Source organism: Pteronotus mesoamericanus, unplaced genomic scaffold (assembly GCF_021234165.1).
Source record: "Pteronotus mesoamericanus isolate MK-2021 breed Mesoamerican mustached bat unplaced genomic scaffold, CSHL_Meso_final scaffold_651, whole genome shotgun sequence".
NCBI lineage: Eukaryota > Metazoa > Chordata > Mammalia > Chiroptera > Mormoopidae > Pteronotus > Pteronotus mesoamericanus.
Genome location: NW_026555325.1, coordinates 31,208,387 through 31,233,978, shown reverse-complemented (window position 1 = coordinate 31,233,978; position 25,592 = coordinate 31,208,387). Strand labels below are relative to the sequence as shown.

Genomic DNA, 25,592 nt, shown 5'->3' with positions numbered 1-25,592 from the left:
TTTGCATGTTGTGAAAGGTCTAACACAATCTAATTCCCGTGTCACTTTTGGTTATTTGTTCTTTTTTTTTTTTTTCCTGTAGACTCTGAGAACTTTGACCTTTACAGTCTAGTGTTGTTCCTAGGGTATGTCTTGGAGGTGATTGTTCAGAGTCAGTTTTTCTGCTAATTCTTCCTTTAATTAAAAAAAGTTTTCTTAGACTATGTCTTTTTTTAAACTTTTCATTTTTAACAAATTTTAGATTTACAGAAGATTTGCTCAAATAGTTCAGTTTGTTTTTATTCCTCACTGTGCTTCTCCTGTTAACAACTCATGAAAACATAGTAAAATTATCAAAATCAGAAATTAACATTAATTTATGATTAAAACGCCATATCTTACTTGAATTTCACGTTTTCTCACTTCTCTCCATTTTTAGCGTCAGGAACTTGTCCAAGATTCCACAGTGCATTAGTTCTCCTTAGCCTCCTCCAGTCTAACAATTCTTCAGGTATTCCTAATTCTTCACCTTGACACTTTTGAAGAGTATTGATATTTTGTAGAATATCCTTCAGTTGGGTTTGTCTGATGTTTTCACATGATTGGAATAATGTACGTTTTGCAATTTTATTAAAATGTACATTTCTCAGTAAATTATATTAAGGGGCTCATGAAGTCTATATGCTTTATTGTTGGTAATATTTTTATCAATTGGTTAAAATATTATCTACCAGTTTTCTCTACTGTAAAGTTACTATCTTTCGTTTTGTAGTTAATATCTTAGAGCATGTACTTTGAGACTATGCAAATACTATTATTCTTCAACTTTTGCCCACTGTTTTTTTTTGTTTGTTTCCTTCAGTAAAATGGGCCCCAAATGATCACCACCTCCTGGTGCTTACACTCATATAAACCCCTCCCACATTGTGTAACAGTTGGTATGTGTGGCGGAAGTGATTATTTATGCCACTTCCAAATTAGGTTATGAAAGACACTGGGAGAAATTTTTTAAAATAAAAGATACTGGGGCTTTCATTTTGGGTATATTTCTCTGTGTTCTGACTCTCCCTTTCTTTGATCACTTGTTCTTGGGAATTCAGTTGCCGTGCTGTTAGCAGCCCTATGGAAAGGCCCACATGGCAAGAAACCAGTTTCTAGCCAATAGCCACATGAGTGAATTTGAAAGAAGATCCTACAGTCCTAGGCAAGCCTCAGATGACGGTGGCCCTGGCTGAGACTTTCCCTGCAGCCTTGGAAGACTCTGAGAAAGGTGTACTCCACTGGCACCCATCACCCTCTGCCTAACTAGCTGATAACATCCATTTACTTGTAATCACAGTGTTGTTTTCCACTGGACTGTAGGGAGGCGCTAACCCTCTGTCTTGTTCAGTGTGGTATCCCCAGCATTTAGCTTAGTACCTGGCACATAGTAGGGATTTTGTAAATATTTCTTGTTCTTCTTTACCCTACTGAATTCTGTCAACTCTCTTCTTAAACTGTTCACTTGTCTTCATAACTCCCCTAGTTGAGCCAAGTATCATGACGGGTCTGGATTCTTTCAACAGCTACTTGAGCAAGTCTTCCTGCTCTGGATTCTTCTCCACAGTGCAGCTGGACTGACTTTTCTAAGATGCAAATCTGATGGCTTCCCACTGCTCTAAAAAAAGTCTAAAACCCTTAGAAGACTTACAAAACCCTCTGTAATTTAGATTTTACTTCTCTCTCAAAAGCACCTACGTTAAAGTCAAAACGATTTCCTTTCATGTCTTCATCTGCAAGTTCTCTCTCAACTCTGAATCTTCGCAAATTATCCCCTTCACTGCTGGGGACAGTATTCCCCACACCTCCTCTTTCACGCAGGTGTGTCCTGCACAGTATTTCTGCACAGGACCATCTTAGATATCTCTAACCCCTGGAAGCATTCTTACACTCCCCAAGTCTGGCTTAGAGGTCCCTTTTTTTTTTTAAAGATTTTATTTATTTATTTTTAGAGAGGGGAAGTGGGAGGGAAAGAGGAGAGAAACATCAATGTGTGGTTGCCTCATGTGCCCCCTACCAGGGACCTGGCCAGCAACCCAGGCATGTGCCTTGACTGGGAATCGAACCAGTGACCCTTTTGTGCGCAGGCCAGCACTCAATCCACTGAGTCACACCAGCCAGGGCTAGAGGTCCCTTCTTTAGTACCCTATACCCCTTTCCCCCAACACCACCCCCACATACCGTTTGTAGCATTAACCACACAAAAAGTTCTGTGAGAGAAGGGGCTATTTGGCTTCTTTTCCACTGTATTTCCAGTGTTTACATAGTGCTTGAAGCATAGAAAGATCCACCAGAATATTTACTAAGTGAATTTTAATGCTTTAACACTTAAGCAATTTTTCATAATTTTGAAAGAAAACTTCAAAAGCTCACATTAAATCTTGTGACTTCCAATACTATATACCCTTCAATTTATCCAGCATGGACCCCGCACTCACCTCTAAAACATCACCTCTAAATCTCTTACTTCCTTACATTGTACACATCTCTCAACTCCCCACAGCATGGATCACTTTAGCAGTCTGTGCTTCAAGCCGTAGACTGCTGGGCTCTGGGGCCTCATGAAGTCACAGAGCCCTTCTAACTGGCTCCATTAAAATGTCAAGGCTTCTAACCCAACCGGGCTCTCACTATGACCTCTGAGGCGCTTCTCCGCATCTCTAGCCTCCTCTCTTCTAGCGTCTGAACATTTTCCACTCACCTCAAGCCCCAGATGATCCTCCGCCTGCTCACTCTCAACACATGATCCTGCTCCTCTGTCACCAAGATAAGAGGGAACTGAATATGAATCCTTTCCTTGCTCTAAACCTTCTTTCCTTTCTCTTGTCCCTATTCCTTTTCCTCACGCTGAAGCATTTATCTGTGCTCTTGAACCTCCTTCTTCTGGCCTGCTCCTGGGCTCTGCGACCTGAATTCTGGTTTCCCACATTTCATACTTAACTCACTTAAAGTCTCCCTGGGCTTTTTCATTGTGTTGCACCAGCTGGAGTCACATTCTCTCCACTGAGAGTAGGTTACTGTGCGCTAAGGTGGTGCAGCTCTTCAGTGCTTGATGCCCCACTGTCAAGGGAGCTTGAAGTTCATAAACAGAGAAGTGATGACGCTGCCGTACTTCTGGCCACGCCAGCGCACCCCGCACACAATAAGCAGGGCTTGCTATCACCCAGCCAGATCATGCCTGCTAAGGCCGGGACTGACCGTAACAAGCCTTCTGTTCTCCCACTAACTATCCAGGGGCGGGCAAAACCATCAGTAAATAAATGTGTCTTGCCTTGGTGATTTGATTCTAGTGGTTAAAGCCATGTTGCATTGTTTTGGGTTTTGTTCTTGTTCAACATGACCTTGGGTACAAGCCAACAACAGAACGTGAGAATGAGCAATTATAATCCTGGAGATGATACAGAGATTTTTAGGCCACATCTCCTCTCGTACTGCTGTTACCCCCAAGCTTTCAGTGCATTTTGCCAGCATCTTTTTTTAAGTCACGGAAATCAATAAATATCAAAATACATAAAGAAGAAAGACAGGTTTGTAAACCCAAGTGGATTCCTAACTGGCTGGTGAGCTATAGGATGGAAAGGTGGGGATGAAAACTGCCCATTCGAACACCACCACAAACCACTCAAAAAGACCGTATCATGAAGCACATCAGTTTTCTGCAGGCTAGCTCGGAATTTTTGAAAAGCAAGAACCATGGCAGTGTTCCTCAGATTGGCACACCCGTTCTCTTCTCCCCTCTCCCTTCCCCAGACACATACACTTAGCAAGGGCTTGGCATCAATTTTGAGACAAGGATTGAAGGAATAAGAACTAGTTCTCAAAATAAAAAGGAACAGGAAAAGCAAATCCTTTATACTTAACTTCACCTTAAAGCAACTCCGTTATGGTATGCTTTCATCTTCTCAGCTGTGCTCACTTACATTATTGTTAATCTCTTTGAAAAAAACATGTAAGCATTAAAACATTTTAAGGACCTTTCACAAACCAAATGACAGTAGGCTTTTATTAACATATCTTACAATGTTGATTATTCCTAGTTTTATAATTTCTGCTTAATTATAAAGATCAATTTAGCTTCTACAGTAATGTACTGTATTTAAATGATCATTCATACAAGGTATCACGCCAGTACATTTTTTTGAGTAATATACACACACCACTCTAACTTGGACCTGTTATTTTTAAAAGTGGATTTATAAATGGGACTTAAAAAAGTTATGGGGGAAAAATTAAAGTTCTAGTTTAGCAGCATGCATGTATGTATTCAAGTACAATTTTCAACCAAGTGCTTTTTAAAAATTTACTGGTGACTAATTCACCAATATCAAAATAAACACTATCAAACCCAAATTTTAATGTTAAGGCTAATATTTTCACTTCACATCCATATGCACAACCATAAAACATTCCATTTTAAATATGTAGTAATCAAAGTCTGAATACATTATTCCATGTATATATAGCATCAGAGTTTCAAACTGTAGAATTTCAAGTTCATGAATCCCGAAACAGTATTTACTAGAGATGTAAATTAGCATTTTGCTCTTCAACCACACTTACAAATGGTCTGGTATTCATAATGACTGAAGCAAAAAATATGACAGGCTGAAGTTATGATACATTATTTTATAAAGTAGCAATGAGTTGGAAAGGACAGCTATTTAGTTAAACAGAATCATTGTAGTCTTTCAGAAAGTTATCTTAATATTTTGGAAATATATATAAAAATAGCAAGCTATTTCCACATATTTCATTGTAGAGCTACAGGTAATTTTTTGACTTTTTGAACACATTTGAATATGTACTGTTCTGCTCTTTCTATTTTAATTCAAGACCATCATTTAATGTCCACTTGCATATTCTGTAATGGCATGTCTTTCATGATTTTTAGAAGCTAGATCTGACTTTATTTTTATATTTAATCATTAGATTTTTTTAAGTTTATTTTTATATGTAAAAATGTAATTTTACATAACAAGCCATGTGAATCCAAAATACCAGGAACTGCTTGATAGCACTATGTATGAAACAATCATCAACTTAATTATTTGAAAGAAAAATTCTGGTAGCATTATAGAACATGCTTTTCTGTAATCTTCCTTCTCTACTAACAGAGTGGGTATTAGTTCAATCATTCCCATTCTTACTGATTTAAAAACCCTATAAACATAAATTGCTTTTCACAGCAGCATCGAAGAAGAACGCAGATGCGCAGCTCATTCACGAGGGCCGTCACCACTGAGCCTTCCCCACCCCTCGGGAAACTAAGCAGAAATAGCAGTGATTGCATTGCACAACTACCATAGAGATGAGCCTTTTGAGCTAACAGCAAAGTTCCAAAACTATGCCTCATTTGTGGGGAAGTCTGAGCATTTCCAATCTAGTCATTTAAACAAAAATGGGGTTGGTGATAAAAGGTGGGCATGCGCAGATTCAAAATCTGCCATGCGTGGATGCTCTCAGAACTGTTGGTTTTATAGTCAAATATCGGTTACTACCTCCAGTAATTCAATCAATTGAAATGGAAAATTTTGATTTTTAAGGACTCCTTCCCCTACCCACATATGTATCTCCCATAATGTACTGTATTATATTAACAGCAGCTATCTACTTATTTTACAACTATTTCAATTATTTACCTGGGGAGAATATTTATGAAATTCCTGAGAATGAATTAAGTTTTCAGCAAAGCCTTAAACTTTTAACAGATTCCTCACAATAAGAAAAAAATTTTAAAGTTCTACTATTAGACCAACTTTTACTATACAATATTTCACATAAATCATGTTTTACATTTTCTTTCTAATTACATACAGCAAAAATCTCAAATCAACACAAGAATGGCAGAGGGAAAAGATGCATTAAAAAGATGCAGATGCAAATTAAAACACACAGATATAAAGAAGCAGTAAAACTTTAAATAAATCCCACTCTAAGTAGCAATGAATCGCTGATGTGCATTGCTGGGAGAATCAGTGTTAAATAATTTTGTCAAGTTGTGCTTCTTATTAATTGTAGATTTTCTTAAAATGACCATTAAAGAATGATTTAACTTGTAACTTATGTTCTCCAGATAGTTTTAAAAAATTATTATACCATTAATGTGATTACCAAGCACCTAATTTTGGAAAGGCTTTACAATGTGTTTTCTTTTTTCCCCTCAGCAAAAGCATTAATCTCCCAAATTAAGTTAAAGCTTATTGTTGATAAATCCTTAATGAAAATGATGATCTAATGCAATGCTGAGGTGGTGAGTCAGAGTCCATTGTAATGTGGACCCCATCTTTTATTTATGTGATCAAAAGTATGAGAAATCCACTGTTGTTCAAGAACTTTGTATCTTTCCTTACAAATGTAGAGAGGCTTGCCTCGCCTAGAATAAAAAGAAGGAAAATGGTGTTAAAAGTAATAAAATACAACAAAGATCCCACACACATTTTTTGAAATAGATTTTTCATGGCAAAACTTTCACATAGTAATTTGGTTTATTTCATGTTTCCTTAGCATGTTAATGAGGAAAATATCTCAAAAACTAGAAAAAGCTCTAAATTAATGACTGTCAGAATTTCTTAATATAAAAAAATATATCATTACAAAGCCAGAACTAGCACATTGCTCTTACTGACCAAATTTCAATGAAGCACCCAAATACAGCCACGGAGTCTCACCTAAGATCCCGGTCCTCCTCTCCATGGGCATCCAGGTACACCGAACCCCAGAGGCAGAAGCGGTGGCCGCGAATGATGATGATCACCGATGCGTTGATCAAAAGGAAGATCCCTGTTCCAGCACCACAGTTCTGGGAATGCTAAAAAATTAAAAATGTATTAGTTAACTTCAAAATCAAATGGACTTTTAAGAATAAAATCAAGAATCTCTTAAGCAAATTTCTTATAAATAAAACAAATATTTTTAAAAATTTTAATAAGATTTTATCTAAGTTAAACTTATAATCTCATTTCTAACACTTTATTAATAATATATTAGAAGGAATTAGGGTAAGGATTACCCAAAAAGTAATTAAAATCCAATCTAAATCTAACTCAGAGGTTAGCATCTGCAATAGCATGTATGACTACGGTTGCGTTGTATAACATTCAAAAGCACCAGTAAAGAACAGTCAAGTAGGAAAAGGAAGAAAATTGTACTTAAGAAAGGTTTTACTCAAAACTTCAGGTGTTTTGGTCTTTTCCTTTTATTTACTCTTCCAGTGGATTAAAGAGAAAATAAACAAACTAGAACAAAAAGAATGAAATCTTTATACATATTGTTTATTTAAAGACTAGTTAAACTTTTAGAGCTGGCTTGACCACATTCCCACATTCCCATGTGACAGGAGATTTGGATTTTCATAAATTTCATATTATTTACTAATGCTTACCAATACACATTCACAGTAACTTTGTTGCTTGCAGCAAAGTCCTTTCAGGCAAACAAAAGTACCACAGACAAGGCAAACAGCAGGGTCTTTAGGAACCTTGGTACAGACACTACAGGTTTTTCTGTGGTAGTACTGAAAAATGGTATTATAATTCTCAGGCAACTGGAGTAGGTGTGGTAATTTCCATCTTGATTCTTGGATAAGCAAAGCCTAAAACATTATCCAAAAAAATTCATTAGTCCTATGTATTTAAGTCACTAACACAAAATACTTATTTTTTTAAAGAACAGAAACTCCATCTCCAAAAACACGACTTATTTTCTTTATTAACACTCTTCTCATTTCCATTTGACAAATGACTAAAATAGTACTTCAAAATTTACCACTCTATTTTAATGTTGTTTCTACTTAAAATATTATACAAGAGTTAGATTAAGCACCCTACAACTTAACATTTTATTACTTTAAAAGAAAACTGTTCCATACAACTAAGCATGCATGGCAGCTATATCTAGACATATTTGTTTTTAAACATGCCTTTTTTTCCAAAAAAAGCAAAGTTTTGACCTTTCTCAGTTAAACAAATAATTCATTGGCTTTTCTTTAGGAAAGATCATAGTTTTAACTCATTATTTCTATTTCAATACTGATGTAAAATCTTTTTACGCCTCAAGCTAACATCTTTTGTATCCATAAGTGTTGGGGCTGCAACTCTTAAAAAACTTGCTGCTTAAGTATTTTTAAAAATGCCAAGTTAGTTCAATTTCCCTACAGGGTATACTTTATTGATTATTTTGCAGGTGTATTGAAAATATTGGTAAGTAATAGCACTAATTTTTTTCCAGATGCTACTCCATTAACACTTAAATAAAATGTAGTATGAATCTATTATCTTAAGAACTAGAGATAGCAGGCAACTCATATGGTGATCATCTCATTTTCTACAGCCATAATCTATCTAAATCAATGCAGTAACTAAGCAGCTGGCTTGGTGTTGATCAGTAACTTCACTGGTAAAGCGGCCAGGGAAGCAAGGGCACAGACAACACATGGCCACAGAATATGCTATTTGCCAGTACTCAGTGTGTGACCCTGGGCTCCAAAAACTGCATATTATGTAAAGGGTTGATTATATTGGAATCCTTGCCTCAGTGAAAGGAACAGCAGTTTGTCCTCACTAAACCTGACACTTACCTAGATTAGGCTGTAAACTGTCCAGAAGCCCACACTACATGGCTTCTAATCAAAGAATTTTCTTCATAGAGATGTAAGGCAATAAGTGGTTATCTATGGAATTAACTCATCTTAACATATACTCAATCACCTGAAAAAAAATTACTGATCTTTTAAATAATAAACTGCTCTGCTGATCAATTTTTCAGTGGCACCGGCTGGAAGAAGACAGCTAGAGACTGAGGCGCACGCTCCTACAGAATGAAGTGCATGGTCTTAACAAGCGGCACACATGAGTGCTCTCACAGCTGGACCTGCACGGGAGGGAACCAGGGGGTGGAGGCTGGTTGTGGTATCTCTTATGGTTTCATCAAAGAATTCAGTCTTTAACTTCTGTTTCCCTGCTATTTTGGATTCTTCTGCAGTTTTAATACAATGTTAGGGGAGGTATGTACTATCCTCCATCAGGTTCCACTGAATTAGAAACTAAGTGGCATCTGACCATTCTAGGTCCCCCCACACCTCTAGGAGAAGAAAAGGAATCACTTACCACATTGGTTAGAGGGATTGGTCCTGGCTACCAAGAGTAATAGGAATATTGCTATACAATTGGTAGCAGTATGTTTGGAACTTAGAGATCCCTTCCTTTCACCTCCCGCCTTGTCCCAAACTTGGAAAGTAAAAATTTAACACAAAACTATTACAGCCTCATATGAGCAAGACAGGACCAATCACCAAAGGCTCAGACCTCTCAGAACAAAGACTGAGTTAGATCCTTGGTCAAGTCAATCCAACCAGTTGAGGTGCTAGTCAAAGGAGGTGAAAGAAGAAAGTCATATATTTAAATATATATTACTACAGTTTTATGAATGGTTGTAAATGTTTTTGCTATCTATGGCATACATTTTCATTCTTTTTTCCTTTCTCTTACTATTGAACTCAGAGTAGGTGCTAATTAAAATTTTCTGGACCACTGAGGGTGTGAGAATAACAAATCACAAAAGGAAGGGACATCTCCCAAAGCCTCTAGACTCAGGGAGGCCCAATGATAGAACTACTGCACGTGACTTCAGATTGCATATTTGGAAAAGAGTTGGATGCATCTGTGCCTATCAAAGTGATGGGATGGTTACTTCATTTTTAACAGAGGAAGAAGTGAAACCCTATAAATGAGAAGGATGTCTAGGTGCCAGGCAAGTAAGAAGTGGAGGTCAAGGGCTACCAGTGTTTTTTCTTTTCCATTTGTCTAACAGTTTATTTGTATTTTTATATTAATAGTATTACAAGTTCTTTTGGAACAAAAATAACCTCTTCTCCTGCTCCATACAAGATAGTACCCCACCACAGGTGTGTACATATGATGCAAATTAATCAGATTCTCTCTCCCCCAAATCTGAACCTTGAGCCCACACATGCAGGAAAGCGCCTGAGGCAGTCACCCAGTAGTAGGAGCACTTCAGAGAAAACAGACCACAGGTTTGCAACCAAAGAATCTTAGCTCGTATACAACACTGGAAACACTAACACTACCTTTAGCCCATTCATTGTCTGTCTTGCTACATCTCTCTATTCAAGTGTAAAACTCTTGGTAAAGAAAATCTGGTTGTCCTGCAGTTCCAGGGTTAGAGATAGAACAGAGATGATAGATGATTGAGAAATAGATAGGTAGGTAGGTAGGTAGGCAGGCAGGTAGATAGATAGATAGATAGATAGATTTAGAGAGAGAGAGAGATCCAGTGGTGATGCATTCAAGTAACTGGTAAAAAGTCTACATACATAGAAATACATAAATAAATGCCTACTGTTCTGACTCTAAAACAAATTAATTATCACTCAATTTTATAAAATGATAAAATATTTTAAATGATAAAGTCTTATTCTCCATCAATATCCACATCAACAAACATTCATCTAAAATGTAAGCCTGCTCTTACGTTATCAAATAAGTTAATTTTTATCTATTGCTTAACCCATGGCTCACATGAAGACAAAAAATTTAAGTATGCTCAACACTTTTTCTCCTGTCCTGGTTCTCCAATGACACCCATCTCTTACTCCAAGTCATTCTTCATAGATTTTCAAACATCAAAATCTAACTTCAGATTCTAGCTACAACCTGTGAATAAAGAAATCACTAGACAGGAAAAAAACTTTTATGCATAATATATAAGGTTCAATTAACTTCTTGAATTTCTCTTTTCCTTTAAAAAAGGTATAAAGTGAAATATTATCTCAAGGATTTCGACAAAAAACAGAAATGAACAAAAGAGACATTTATTATTTATGCTTATCTTGCCTTTATTATTCACTTCAATATTTTAAAAATTAAGTCTAGTCTGACACCTCCACCTGAAATAGTAATCTTTTATTTTCCTTTTGATGTTAAAGTTAAAATTCTCATTCTCTCTGAAACTTGGCTTCCCTTTCATCAATTCTATTTCTGACAATGACATCCTCCCACCACTTAATTGTTTCACTCATATTTATTAGGTCACTGGTCTGCATCAGGCACTTTATAGGAACTAGAGATTCAAAATAAATAATTTTTGCTTCGTGGAGCCACAATTCAGATGCAATAAACAAAGTGATAAATATGGCAACTGTAAGAGACAGTAGTGCCAAAAGTACTGTTACAAAACAGAGGGAGGGGGTTAGGACTTCAGGGGAAGATGGATTATCAGGTAAAGTTACAGAGAAGGGTAACATTTATCTTTGCAAAACCTTGAAGGGTGATTGATTCAATAGGAGAAGGGTAGGAAGGTTGCTTTAGATGAAAGTAACAAACAGCATTAGGCTGTTATGAGCAAGGCTGTGGGCAGGGGAGCAGTAGAGAAAGAAGTTAAAAGGCAAGCAAGATGGTGAAAATCCCTGAATGCTAGGCAAGGAGTTCCTATCTTCCTCCAGTGTCAATGGGGCATCACCAACGGTGTTTAAGGAGAGCAGGTTCCTATCAGAACTATGTATACACATTACTATTCTTCTAATGATCTGAGCTCAAGATCTTAAAGTCATGTATATCTGTTCACCAAGACCCATAATTTTTCTCAAATGTCTCTTGCATTGGTTACATTCTAATTTCTACTAACAGAACAATAGTTCAGATTTTCTTCACCACCTAAACAATCATCTCTGGTTTCCCTCTGCTTACTTCAGCTTACTTGCTAAAAAGCCACCAGATTACCTCCATAAAAGACTACTTTCATCATATCATGCCATTTCTCAAACACTGTAGATCCGGCTATAGAAGAAGTCTGAGCACCACACGATGGCATCCGACCACCCGGCTGCCCCCACTTTCCAACACAAAACCTTCACCAGCGGAGCTGGCAGCACTGACCCAGCACATTTTAAAGATGTGACCTTTTAGATCTCCTAGTCCCAATCGTTGATTTTTATGTGACAGTTCTCTTTCCAATAGGCTTACAAAGTCCTCAATTATCTCAGAATTCCTTTGTACCTTCCAAATCGAATGCTTTGATTATTTAAGGATCAGTAAGAACCTGACAACCTGGAACTGAAAGTGACAGAGTAACACCTTAGCTTTGTTTACTGAAATATTTCTGCTTTTAACGCTCATAAGCAAATATTATGTAAGTCATGTTTTTCAATTTAGTTTAATAAATGCTCCTAAGAATAGATGATCTGAAATTTTAAATCCTTCATTATCCTCTTACCTATTAGCATACCACCCCTAAGGCAAGTGAGTACTATTCCTTTTACATACCTTTCCTTGTTCTGCGTGTCTTTCAGTAAATGAATTTATCTCAGAACACCACTGAGATATAATATCAAATGCTGGAACTGGCCAATCCAGACAGGAGGCACTGATGAATGGATGATCTGTTTGGTAAAATGTGGGCAGAAGTCCCAGGCAGCTGGAAAGAATGGAAAATTCTTCTTCTTCCTTTTAGACGTGAAAGAGAAAATTCTCAAGACATTTCATCAAAAACATTTCCCATTTTAGCTATTTTAAATGTCATTCTCATCAATTACTTTTGGATAATAAGAAAATTTTCTTAACTGAGTCAACTAAAGAAAACTAAAGGGAGTAGAAGGAGCAGAGAAGAAAGACAAAATTTCCTAGCTGTTATATCCAAATACCCCCATAATATTTCTTTGAAATTTAACTCTTAAGTACCATATCATCTGTTTCTTTTATACATTTATTTTTTAAATAATGTTGCCACATATTTGATCAGTACAGTCTACAGAACAGTTACTCTATGAGAGCAAATGTTAATTTGAGACAATGGAAAAGGCCCTTCGGGTGAAAAAGACATAGTTGTCAGTATGGATGAAGAGCAAGAGTCAAATCATGGAATTCACAAGAGGCACTGCTAAATAATTTCCCTGCATCCCAAGTGAATGTGAAACAAAGTCAGTTTTGAAAGGTAGAGGGAGTTTTTTAAAAATTTTAGAGATTTAGGTGCCAGGCAATCTGAAGCTCTACTAAGTAATAACAGAACCAAAGCAATCAGTCATCCAAGGACTCACATTTTGAAGGTTCATTTTTAAGGAATTTGTTAGCCTTACAATCACCAAAACATACTCCCCAACCCCTCTTTATTTAATTAAAAAACCATTACTGAAATTATGTCTACTTCCCCCTGTCCACTGGGTCAATTCCTATCATCCTTCAAATTCCAGCTCCCCAGGGAAGCTTCCCCTGACCCACTTAATGAGACATTACATTACATTCAGATAAAATCAATCCTTCCACACCTTGTAAACAATACTTCTGTTCTTAGATCTTTTCTATTAGTTACTTTAAAAATAAATAAGCCTTTTCTTTAAGACTGTGGGAGTGGTAATTGGCAGTAGAAGCTCTGTCCTCCCAGGGCTTGGCACACAGGAGAAATTCAACATCCCTTTGCAAAATTGAAATAATTATGAGATTAAGTCCAAAATTCTGAAATATGCTACAAAGATGAAGATGAAAAAGCAAAAATAACATGAAAGCTAAAAATTATGTTTTTAAAATTTCTAGAAATGAAACCACAAATCCCACATTTATATAGCTATGTAAAGAGGACATTATTAAAAACAAATTTATTGAGATATAATTTGCGTAACCATAAAACACACCAACCTTAAGTGTCATTTGATAAATTTTAGTTAATGTATAATCATGCAACCATTGCTACAATAAAATTTTAGAACAGTTCTGGCCAAGATGGAGACGTAGGTGGATATGGTTTGCTTCCTCACACAACCAAAAGAAGGATAACCATCAATTTAAAAACAAAAAACAACCAGAAGTGCCAGGAAATTAAACTGAATGGAAGTCCAACAACCAAGGAGTTAAAGAAGAAACACTCATCCAGACTGGCAGGAGGGGCAGAGACGGACAGCTGAGATGGAATGAGAGGTGGCAGCTGGTGGACTGGGCGGTCCTACACTGGCATGTGGATAAAAATCAGGAGGAATAACCAGGGAGCACGCTGTCTCAGACCAGGACACACTGCACAACCTAGGGTCCCAACTCCAGGAAAATTAAAGCCTCATCACCTCTGGATTTAAAAACCTGTGGGAGTTGCAGCGGTGAAAGAAATTGCTGATCTCTCACAGGAGTTCGTTTGAGGGGGCCACAGGGCTTGAGAACAAACACAAGCCCACCCACTCGAGGAATAAGCACCAGGGCAGCAACTGGAAGGGCGCAATCACTTGTGGGAAGTGGGAGAGGTGACAGAAAGCAGAGCAAGAGCCAAGCAAGAGGCATTGTTTCCTCTCTGACCCCTCCCCAATATACAGCACCACAATACGGCAAAGCTGGTTGCCCTGCCCTGGTGAATACCTATGGCTCCGCCCCTTAAAACGTAACAGGTGCACCAAGACAAAGACACACAGTTCAAATGGAAGAACAGATCAAAACTCCAGAAAAAGAACTAAGTGATGAGGAGATAGCCAACCTATCAAGTGCAGAGTTCAAAACACTGGTAATCAGGATGCTCGGAGAAATGATTGAGTACAGCTACAAAACAAAGGAAGAAGTGAAAGCTATACAAAGTAAAATAAAGCAAAATATACAAGGAACAACAGTGATGGGAAGGAAACTGGGACTCAAATCAACAATTTGGGACAAAAAGAAGAAGTAAACATTCAACCAGAAGAGAAAGAAGTAACAAGAATCCAAAAAAAATGAGGAGACGCTTAGGAACCTCTGGGACAACTTTAAACGTACCAGCATCTCATTTATAGGGGTGCCAGAAGAAGAGGAAGAGCAAGAAATTGAAAATTTATTTGAAAAAACCATGAAAGAAAACTTCCCCAATCTGGGGAAGGAAACAGACATACAAAAAGTACAAGAAGCTCAGAAGATCCCAAACAAGTTAGACCCAAAGAGGGCCACACCAAGACACATCCTCGTTAAAGTGCCAAAGATTAAAGATAGAGAAAGAATCTTAAAAGCAGCAAGAGAAAAGAAGAGCATTCCCTACAAAGGAGTTTCCATAAGACTGTCAGCTGATTTCTCAAAAAGAAACTTTGCAGGCAAGAACAGACTGGCAAGAAATATTCAAAGCCATGAGAAGCAAGGACCTACACCCAAGATTACCCTATCCAGCAAACCTATCATTTAGAACAGAAGGGCAGATAAAGTGCTTCCCAGACAAGGTAAAGTTAAAGGAGATCATCATCACCAAGCCCTTATTATATGAAATGTTAAAGGGACTTATCTAAGAAAAAGCAGAAGATCAAAACTACGAACAATAAAAGGACAACAAACTCACAACTATCAACAACTGAACCTAAAAAAACAATTTTAAATAAAAACAAACTAAGCAAACAACTAGAACAGGAACAGAATCGTAGAACTGGAGATCACATGGAGGGTTATCAGTGGGGAGGTGGAAGGGGGAGAATGGGGAACAAGGTACAGGGAATAAAAAGCATAATAGGTAGGCACAAAATAGACAGGGGGTGGTTAAGAATATCAGAGCAAATGGAGAAGCCAAAGAACTTATATTTATGACACATGGACATAAACTAAGGGGTGGAATACTGGAGAGAATGGGGGTACCAGGTAGAGGGGAATAAAGGGGAAAAAAATGGGACAACTGTAATAGCATAACCAATAAAATATACTTAAAAAAATTTTAGAGCAATTCCACCCCCCCCAAAAGAATTCCTTTGTGCCCCTATGCAATCAATTCCAGCCCCTTCTGGCACAAGCAACCACTGATGTGCTTTCTGCCATTATAATTTTGGATTTTTTTAAATTTTCATATAAATGAACCATACAGTATGTAGTCTTGTGCGCCTGGCTTCTTTCACTTAGCATAGTATTTTGAGATTCGTTCATGTTATAGTGTGTATCAGCAGTCCATTCCTTCTTATTACTGAGTAGTATTCCACTGTGTGAATATACCACATTTTGTTCATGCATTCACTTGCTGCAGGACTTCTAGGTTGTTTTCAGTTTTTGACAACTGCAAATTAGGCTGTTATGAACATTCATTTAAAAGTATTTATGTGGACATATGCTTTCATGTCTTTTGGTAGATACTTAGGAATAGAATCATTGTATTGTAGAATAAGTGTATGCTTAATTTTTTTAAGATATTGCCAAAGTTTTTCCGAATTTGACTATACCTTTTGCACATCCACCAGCAAAGAATGAAAGTTCCAGGTAACTCCAACTCCTCAGCAACATTTGTAATGTTAATTTGTACTCCTCTAATCAAAATGATGTGGAACACTTTTTCAGGCACTTATTGGTCACTCATATATTCTTATAAGAACTGCTTGTTCAAATATCTTTGCCCACTTTGTGTGGAGTTTCTTGTTTTCTTATTAGTGGGTTGTAAGAGTTCTTATAATATTCTTGATACAAATCCTTTCTTGATATATTTTTTAAAAACTGAGCTATACTTCATATAACATAAAATTTACCCTTTTAAAATATATAGTTTAGTGGAGTTTGGTATATTTACAAAATTGTGCAACTGTTACCACTATCTAATGCCAAAATAATTTCAACACCCTACCCTATTTTAAATAAAATTATTTTCTTAACTTCATTTTCAGATTGCTCATTGCTAATGCAGAGAAATACACCTGATTTTTTTGTACATTTGTCATGTATTCTAAAGCTTTGCTGAACAGGTTTATTAGCTCTAATAGTTTTTATGGAGAGTCCTTATAATTTTTCAAATACAAAATCATCTAACTTGTAAACAAAGACTGCCTTACCTTTCCCTTTCCAATCTAGATGCCTATTATTTTTCTTTCTTGTCTAACTGCTTTTTCTTGAACCTCCAATTCAATGCTGAAAATAAATTGTGAGGACTGACATCTTTGCCTTGTTCTTGATCTATCAGGACAAGCTTTTTATCTTTCACTATTACTATGTTAACTATGGGGTTTTCACAGATGCTCTTAACCAGGGTTAAGTAAATTCCCTTCTATTCCCTGCTTTTTTGTGTTTCTACTATGACAAAGTGTTAGATTTTGTCAAATGTTTTTTCTTGGACTTCTCAGATGATCATATGCTTTTAATAAATCTACTCAATTACTATGGTGAATTAAATCAATTGATTATTTTTGTTGAACCAACTGTGCATTCCTAGGACAAACCTATTTGGTTATAGAGTATTTCCTTTCTATTGTTAACATTTTATTAACACTTTAGCATCTATGTTCTTGAGAGATAGGGGTCTGTAGTTTTCTTTTCGCATGATATGTGGTTTGGGTATCAGGGTAAAATTGGACTCATGAAATGGGTTTGCAGTGTTCCTTCGTCCTCTGTTTTCTGAAAGAGTTTGTATAGTATTGATACAATTTCTTCCTTAAATATTTCATAGAATTCATCATGACATTATCTTGATTATTACGAAGTTGACTTCTCTTTTTTTGGAAAAAAATTATTGAATTTTAATAACTAAAATCAATTTTCTTACTTGATACAGATCTACTAAAAATTTTCGATTTCTTCTTAAATTGGTTTTAGTAATTTGTATCTTTCAAGGAATTTGTCCATTTCATCTACATTATCAAATCTACTAGCAAATGTTTTAATATTCTCTTATGGTTCTCCAGGGATGCTTCCTCCTTCATTCCTGATACTGGTCATTTGTGCCTTCTCTCTTTGTTGTCTAATCAACCTAGTGAAGAACCTGACTCCCGGTGTCACTTTTCAGGCCTCACTTAGGCAATTACTGCAGTTTCACTCTGCAGGCCTCGTGGGTAAAAACTGCCCCCTATACACCACACTTAGTGTACAGCCCATCACAGCCTCTGAAGAAATTCGCAGTCAAGGCCTCAGATGCGGCTGGCCAGTCAAGCTCTCACGTGTTTACACTCCTAGCCCTAGTGACTTTATTCCCAGGCCTCTTCATCTGAGGACTTGGGCAGGGGTCCCTCCGGTGCCTCCGTTGAGGCCACCTTCCCCCTTCTGACTCAGTCTCCTAGCTCTTCCACCTCCCCGCTTTTCCATCTCAGAATCCATAAAACTGCCAGAGCCTTTTGTCGGGCGCGCCCTCAACAGGTCCCCACCTCTGCAGATCCATCTGATCTTCACTTTGTGTGCCACTTCATGAGAGTAAATGGAATGGGGGCTATTTGTGTTTTCTCTGTTTTTTTTTTTCCCCTGGGACTCACAGGCTACTTCAAGATTATCTGGCCTGTCTTATGAAGCAGATGTTGAGTCCAAATGTGGGTCACTAAAATGAGAGAAACTTAACTGAGAAAAAATTGATGAAATAAGAAAAAAATGAAAGAAAAAAATCTCATTCCTCGCAATCATTTGACTTGGACACAACGGACAAGAGCTGTAGATTATCCTAAACAAAGAAAAACTCATGAGGTACTTATTTAAGGTGAGATAAATTGTGTTTCTGATTGTCTTCATTTTAAAATTATTCTTTAAAAACGCATTGTGTAACAAGTAGGTCACAGTAAAGAAAATATAATGACTCCTAAATAGGGAAAATGCTCAGCCTTGAGAGGAATGCAAATTAAAATTATACTGAGCCCTGGCCGGGTGGGTCAGTTGGTTGGCGCATTGTCCTGTGCACCAGAAGGTACTGGTTTCAACCCCCAGTCAGGGCACATACTGAGGCTGCGAGTTTGAACCCCGGTCAGGGCATGTACAGGAGGCAACAGGGAGGCAAAATATCAATTTTTTTTAATATCGATATTTCTTTCGTTCCCTTCCTCTCTTTCTAAAATCAATAAATATATTCCTAGGTGAGAATTTTTTAAAAACTACATTGAGAAATATTTTACCTAGTAAAAGTATCTAAAAGTACAGATACATAGACTGATAACACTTTAAGTAGATACACGTATAGGGAAACTCTCTCACATTACTGGTGTTAACCTAATTGGTACAAAGGGCTGTTTGGTAACAACCATCAAAACCACAAATGTGTGTAAGTGCTGACACAGCAAATCATTTCTAAAAATTTACCCTACAAACAATCAAATCATGCAAAATAATTCACATGTACTATTATTCATTGTGGTATCATTTATAAATAACAGAGGAATAAAATAACCCAAATCTTTATTAATAAGGAGCTGATTAAATATATCCTGGTACATCACACACTGAAATATTCTGAACCCGTAAACTAAAATAGAAAGGTCTTCATGTATTGAATATGAAATGAATTCTATAAGATACACTCTGAAGTGAAAAAAATGCAAGCTGTTAGAAAATGTGGTAAAAAGGGGCTAAAAACAATATAACCCTACACATATTTTTTAATATAAGCACAAAACATTTCTAATTCATACAGAAAAAACTGATAGCACTTCACAGCTTTTAAGTGGCTAGGAAAAGGGATTAAACAGATTTTGTTTATAAAATGTTTTTTGAATTTTGAAAAATGTGAATTAACTGTTTTAAAAACAAATACATTTTCTTCAAAATTATTACAGTAATATATTTATACTATTTAAAAACTAGAAAGTGCAAAGATACTGTTTAAAAAGAAGTCTCTCAACCATCCTGTTCCCCTTCTATACAAATCTCAAACGTACTACTTACTCCAACTCCTAGGTTAGAACTGACCATAATTGTTAATGAATTTTTCTAAAGTATTTTATATATCAACAAATATAAATGCCATTATTTCTCTCCCATCATCATTTAATATAAGCACAGCTTGCCTTTGTTACTTAACATATTTTGAGATTTTTCCATATTAGCAGATAAAAAACTTTCTATGCTTTCCTTTTCTGAAGAATGCTCTATTGTATGAATAAACAAACCCCAGTTTATTCCCACCAGTTTCCCATTGATAGATACTTGATGTTTTCAACTTTTTGCTCTTCTAGTATGTTTATTCAGCTATCAATAGATCAATCACTATATCATTACACTGTAAGAAATATCTATAGGTGAATTATTCATAGTTATATTGATACTGAAGAGTCCAATATGCAATATTATAGTGGTTTTTACAGACTTAATACTAGGAGAAAATTATTGGCATTCCTTAAAAATGGTTTTGTGTAGACAGCAGCAGCATGACTCATATGTTAATAGTGCACATTTGCATCGAGACTAAATGTGTTTAAATCCGGGCTGCCTTCCTTAATAGCTGTGAATCTTGAGCAAGTTATTCATATCTATGTGCCTGTTTCCTCATCTGTAAACTGAGGCTTATAGGAGCTACCTCATAGTTGTTGTGAAGCTTAAATGAATTTAAATGAAAAGCACTTAAAATAGTTCTTACCATATAGTCAGTACACAAGCAATCTAGCTATCATTATTATTTATAAACTATTTTTGACAGAGAGATGAAAGAAAAAGAAGAAAAGGAAATATATTAGAACAGTGGTTTTCCACTTTGGAGGGAGAGGGTAGATAACATGGTCCCTGTAAGAATCTTTTAACTATTTTCTTCCAAGAAAACACAATACACAGACATTTTACAAACAATGCTATGGAATTCAAAAGTTACCTGAAGTCCCTCTAGTCAGAATTCCAGAGTTAGAGGATAAATAAGAAAGGAGGTATTTAAGTAGAAGAAACAGTAAGAGAACTGTATAGGTTACTATAATTAGCCCTAATATGATAGTAGAAATAGTGTAGACTAAGACATTTAAATAAATTGCAGACTTTCTGTTGTCAGAACATGTACTAGGTTCCATTCTTGATGACTTTCCAAGCTTAACAAAATGTTTAATTAAAAAATGTACTGTTAAACTCTAGAGTCTCCTGGCTGTTAGAAATAATCACTGACCTTACTAGCGAAGTAGCTAAATGTAGAAGAATAATGTTCAAAAATTCCAACTGGATTTCTACATTCAGCAACATATTAGAATAGAATTTTTAAGTTATTCCATTTATAATAAAAACAAACAAACAAACAAACATGCACAGAAAAGCATTCTCTTTGGGGTAGGGTACCAAAAGAGGATGCTAATACTTCCACTGCTCAAAACAATACTGGTCATATATTAATACAACAAAAGAGTAATAAAGATTTGAAGGGAAGAAACAATTTGTCATTTTCAGATGATATAACCATAATTACATAGAATACTTAAGAACCAATAGGCAAATTATTAGAATGAGAGAGTTCAGCAAGTGGCCAGTCATAAGAACATACAAAAGTCAATAGTATCATTCTATACCAGTAAAAAGTAAACAGAAAATGATATAGAAAATATCATTTAAAGAGAAACTAAAACTATAAAGCATCTAGAATTAGTTTTATAAAGAATGCTCCAGACTTCAAGATGACAACTGAAAAATTCTATGAAAAAGCATTCAAAGAGGACCTGAATAAATGGACATATAAACCATGCTCAATGTCTTAAAACTATAAATCCAAAGCAAATTTAACCTAACATCTTGTAGAATTTGGGAATAATATTCACAAATTGATTATAAAACATATATATAAGAATAAAGGTCCATATCTAGCTAACCAAAAGAAAAAAAAAAGAATTTAGCAAAAAGAATAAGTTAGAAGAAAAAATAAGGGGATACTCGCCCTACCAGATATGTGTACAATAAAACCATAATAATTAAAATAGCCTGTTATTAGTACAGGAGCAAATAGCTTAATAGTATACAATAAAGAACCCAGAAACATAGAAGCCTGTTAGTATCAAAAATCAGTGAGAAAAAGTTAGATTACTTTCTAGATAGATTACTTTGTAAATAGCATGAGGGAAACTGTCCCATGAAATGGAGAAAATAATTAGATCTTCACTTCATACCTTACTATAAATTTCAGATTGAATTAAAAATCTAAAGATAAAACTACGAAAAGAATAGAAGAAAATAATAAATAACTTCATAATCTCAGATTGGAGAATTTACAAAGTAAGATTCCAAAAGCATAAGTCATAAGGAAAAAGGTGATAGGTCTCACAGCCATTAAAATTAAATACTCTGCTCCGCAAAGCACAACATAGTCAAACAGAGTCTATGAAAAGGTATCTGCAATGAGTAAAACTGACAAAACAGCAATAAGATAATGATAGCAAACCCAATTTTTAAAAATAGTCGAAGAAACGAAAATATACAGAGAAAATTTTAAATGACTTATAACCATATAAACAGATAACTGATTATATTTATAATTAGATACATGGAAATTTAATTAACCATAGGCATATACATTGCACTCATCTGACTGGCAAATATTAGTACACTGGATAATAAGAGTTGCTGGCAAGTAAAGGGCAGAAAACAAGAACTGTCATGCACTGCAAAGAGAACTGTGAACCTTGAGCAGCCACTTTAGAAAGCAGGACGTGTCATATGGATCCAGCAATCCCACAACTAGGTATAGAAAGAACCCAGAGAAGGTTTAAAGTACACAAGACATTAGGTTCATTGTGGCAGTGTACTTTTTCTGTGGTAGCAAAGATCTAGATGTTCATCCATGAGAAGAAAGTAAAATGTGAAATACATGTATATCAGAATGCCACACTATGCAGCAATAAGAAAATCAGTTATGGCTGCATCGTTACATCTACATGGTATAATATTTAGTAGAAAAAAGTAAGAGATACAAGATTTAAAACACAATAAAACTTACGTATATTAAACAAACCAAAAAACACCACCATATGCAGCTCATGCTGACACCCACAATATTTCTGAGAAGGAATGGATAAGGTACCATGCAGGGAACAACGGGGGAATAATGCCACAGGCACCACGCACGGTATGCCATGAGCTGAGCAGTGTGATCAACTAAATTCCATGAAGATGAACTTCCATCCCCCATTCTCCCTCTCAAAAATGAAAAGATAATTTCAGGTAAAGACATGAACAACAGGACCAATATAAATACTATCAGATGAATGAGGAAAATTCTGTCTTTAACTGATTAGCTTAGGAATAACTCTATCCTTCAGTTTCCTCTTTGTAAAATGAGAACCTATTTTACAAGCTGGCTAATAAATAGCTAGTCCTTATTAACTGCTTTGTAAGTATCTTTGAGCAAATACAGTGGAACCTTGGTTCTCAAACTTAATTCATTCCAGAAAACTATTCAAGAAGTGACTTGTTCGAAAACACAATCTCCTTGGTTTGTCACCCAAGAGATGGTGACTGATCATACAGATATCAGCATGAAAGGGTTGTCAGGTAGAGAACCGAGACCCAAAGTTTTGTTAGACAACCAAGACACTTTTTTTCATGAACAACTTGGTTAAGAGCTGAATTGTTCAAGAACTAAGGTTTGACTATAAATGTTTAGTCCTTTCTTCCCCAAATGAAAGAAAGGGGAATAAATGAATGATTCTTGAGTTAACTTTAAGAAACACAAAACACTTAAGGGAAAACTATTCGATGTATAGATTTGCAAGTAGAATCAAAGAGAGCAATAGAATAAATTTTAATAAAGTATTTTTTGGATAAAATTAAGAGATGAACAGGTGAAACAAAATACTGTAAATGAAAAAAGTGACAGAAAGAAAAAAATATCAAATCCACAAAAGTTAAAGTATGTTTAACAGTCATCTATTTATGCCATACCACGATTAATAGAAACAAAAAGCCAAAAGTGAATACAGTGTAAGAGCAAGCATCTATCTATCACATATTTTATATACTTTTATGTTACATATACCTATTTATACATATTATATATGAAAAAAAAATTACCCAGATGACAGAAATATAAACAAAAAGAGAGCAAACTTCGATCTAAAATTGTAATCTTACTTTTCTCACTTCAGTTGAATATATCCACTTAAATGGTCCAACCAACCCCTCACCCTGACTATATGCAAAATACTTTCACTTAAGGACCCCACAAACCTGTTCCATATTTCCTCCTTCTATTAACTGTGCCATAAAAGTTCAAATCTCCCAGGCAAAAAATCCCAGTACAGAATGACTCTTCTCCCTTGACCCTCACATGTGCAACTAGCTGTCAAATCCTATCTCATCCCTGAAATTTCTAATCATTCCCTATCTTCTTCTACTTCTAATAGTCAAACCTCAGTTCTCAAACATCTCCCATTTCGATCAGTTTGGTTCTTGAACAGCCCTTTCTGTTCACAGTCCTTCCAATTCCTCATACCTCACAATCTATCTTATATTAGAAGGAAGTTTTTTTCTGAAATAAAATTTTAATCATGTCACATTTTTGCCCAAAATCTTTTTTTAACTATATTTTATTGATTATGCTATTACAGTTGTCCTGATTTTTTCCCCTTTGCCCCCCTCCACTCAGAACCCCCTACTCCCTCAGGCAGTCCCCCCACCATTGTTCATGTCCATAGGTCATGCATAAAAGTTCTTTGGCTACTCCATTTCCTATACTGTACTTACATCCCCATGGCTAATTTGTAATTACCTATTTGTACTTCTTAATCCCCTTGTCCAAAAATCTTTCAATGCTCCAAATTCTCTTATGTGAAATCCAAAATCCACTACCACTTCACCTTAATCCATCTTTCTCATACATTCCACTACTTTCTTTCATACATCCTTACTGATGCATTTCTTCCTCAGTCTAAGCACATGTCTGGAATTTCACTACAGGCAACACTGTACATCCAAACCCCAGACCAAATTTCACTTCTCAGTTCAAAAGCTTCTGCCTCCAGGTGCTTTCCAACCTTTAGTAGAAGAATACCTTCCAATAAAAACAAATGAAAAAATAAACCATAATGTAAAAATAACATAAAGAACCACAGCCTATGACTTTAAATGTGAGGAAAGAAAAGTTGATGAAGAAAGTAGTTGACTTTGGTTAATCTCCATGCTTAAGGATGCTCATATACCAAAAGAAATACACTTTTCTCTTAAGTTAAAGTTTAAAACTAAATAACTATGAAAGAAAATATCTAATAGGTGATGTTTTTTGGACAAGGAGGTAGAGGTAAGAAAGATTAAAAAATATTTAATGAAATAATGGCCAAAATATTTCTGAATTGATGAAAAACTACACACCCACAGATCTAGGAAGCTTGGTTAATGTAAACCAGAGGAAACAGAGATCCATCACTGGAGTTCTCAGTAATGTTAACATGATAACATTATAATGTTAGAGAGTCAAGTCTTCCGTTAAGATGACAGTTCTAAATAATATTTAGAGACAACGCAATTTCAAAAGAGAGAGAGAGAGAGAGAAAGAAACATCCCAACAGGTTTTGTTTTTTTGATAGAAATTTCCAGGCTGATTAAAAAAAAATTATGGAAATGCAATGACTAGCCAAAACTACCTTAAAAAAGGAAGAACAAATTTTGAAGATTTACATTGTGTGATTTCAAGTCTTACTATAAAGATATGGTAATTACTTAGAGTTCTAGGCAGGATCTCCTCTGAAAGAAAGGCTCTACTGGTAAAGTATGTTTGAAACTCCTGCTGCAGTGGCATGGGCCCCACAGAGGTGAGAGACGAAAGGAAGGGGTGGTCAGGCACCTCTCACTGTGCCGCAACCAGAAGGTCCTTAGTGACACCTGAGGCTGCCGGGCAGTCCTGGTAGGGAAACTGAAACATATTCCGTGGGCTTAAGGAATAAGTGGAAAGTAAATGAAGGCAGCCGGTATAGACCACCGTTAGAAATGGAAAGGAAGGGTGTAGAGAAATGTCCTGGT

General features: G+C 35.9%; 1 protein-coding gene across 4 annotated transcripts in view; it reads right to left on the bottom strand.

Moving 5' to 3' along the window:
• Window positions 1-3,982: 3,982 nt before the first annotated feature.
• Window positions 3,983-25,592, bottom strand: part of UBR3 (ubiquitin protein ligase E3 component n-recognin 3) — a 196,267-nt gene continuing 174,657 nt past the window's right edge. For all 4 annotated transcript variants that reach the window (XM_054562480.1, XM_054562481.1, XM_054562482.1 and 1 more), the window contains 4 exons: window positions 12,297-12,476; window positions 7,400-7,609; window positions 6,687-6,826; window positions 3,983-6,391 (listed from right to left, as the gene is read on the bottom strand). In XM_054562480.1, coding sequence (XP_054418455.1) covers window positions 6,274-6,391; window positions 6,687-6,826; window positions 7,400-7,609; window positions 12,297-12,476 — 648 coding nt within the window. In that variant the 3' untranslated portion in view covers window positions 3,983-6,273. The remainder of the gene's footprint in view (window positions 6,392-6,686; window positions 6,827-7,399; window positions 7,610-12,296; window positions 12,477-25,592) is intronic.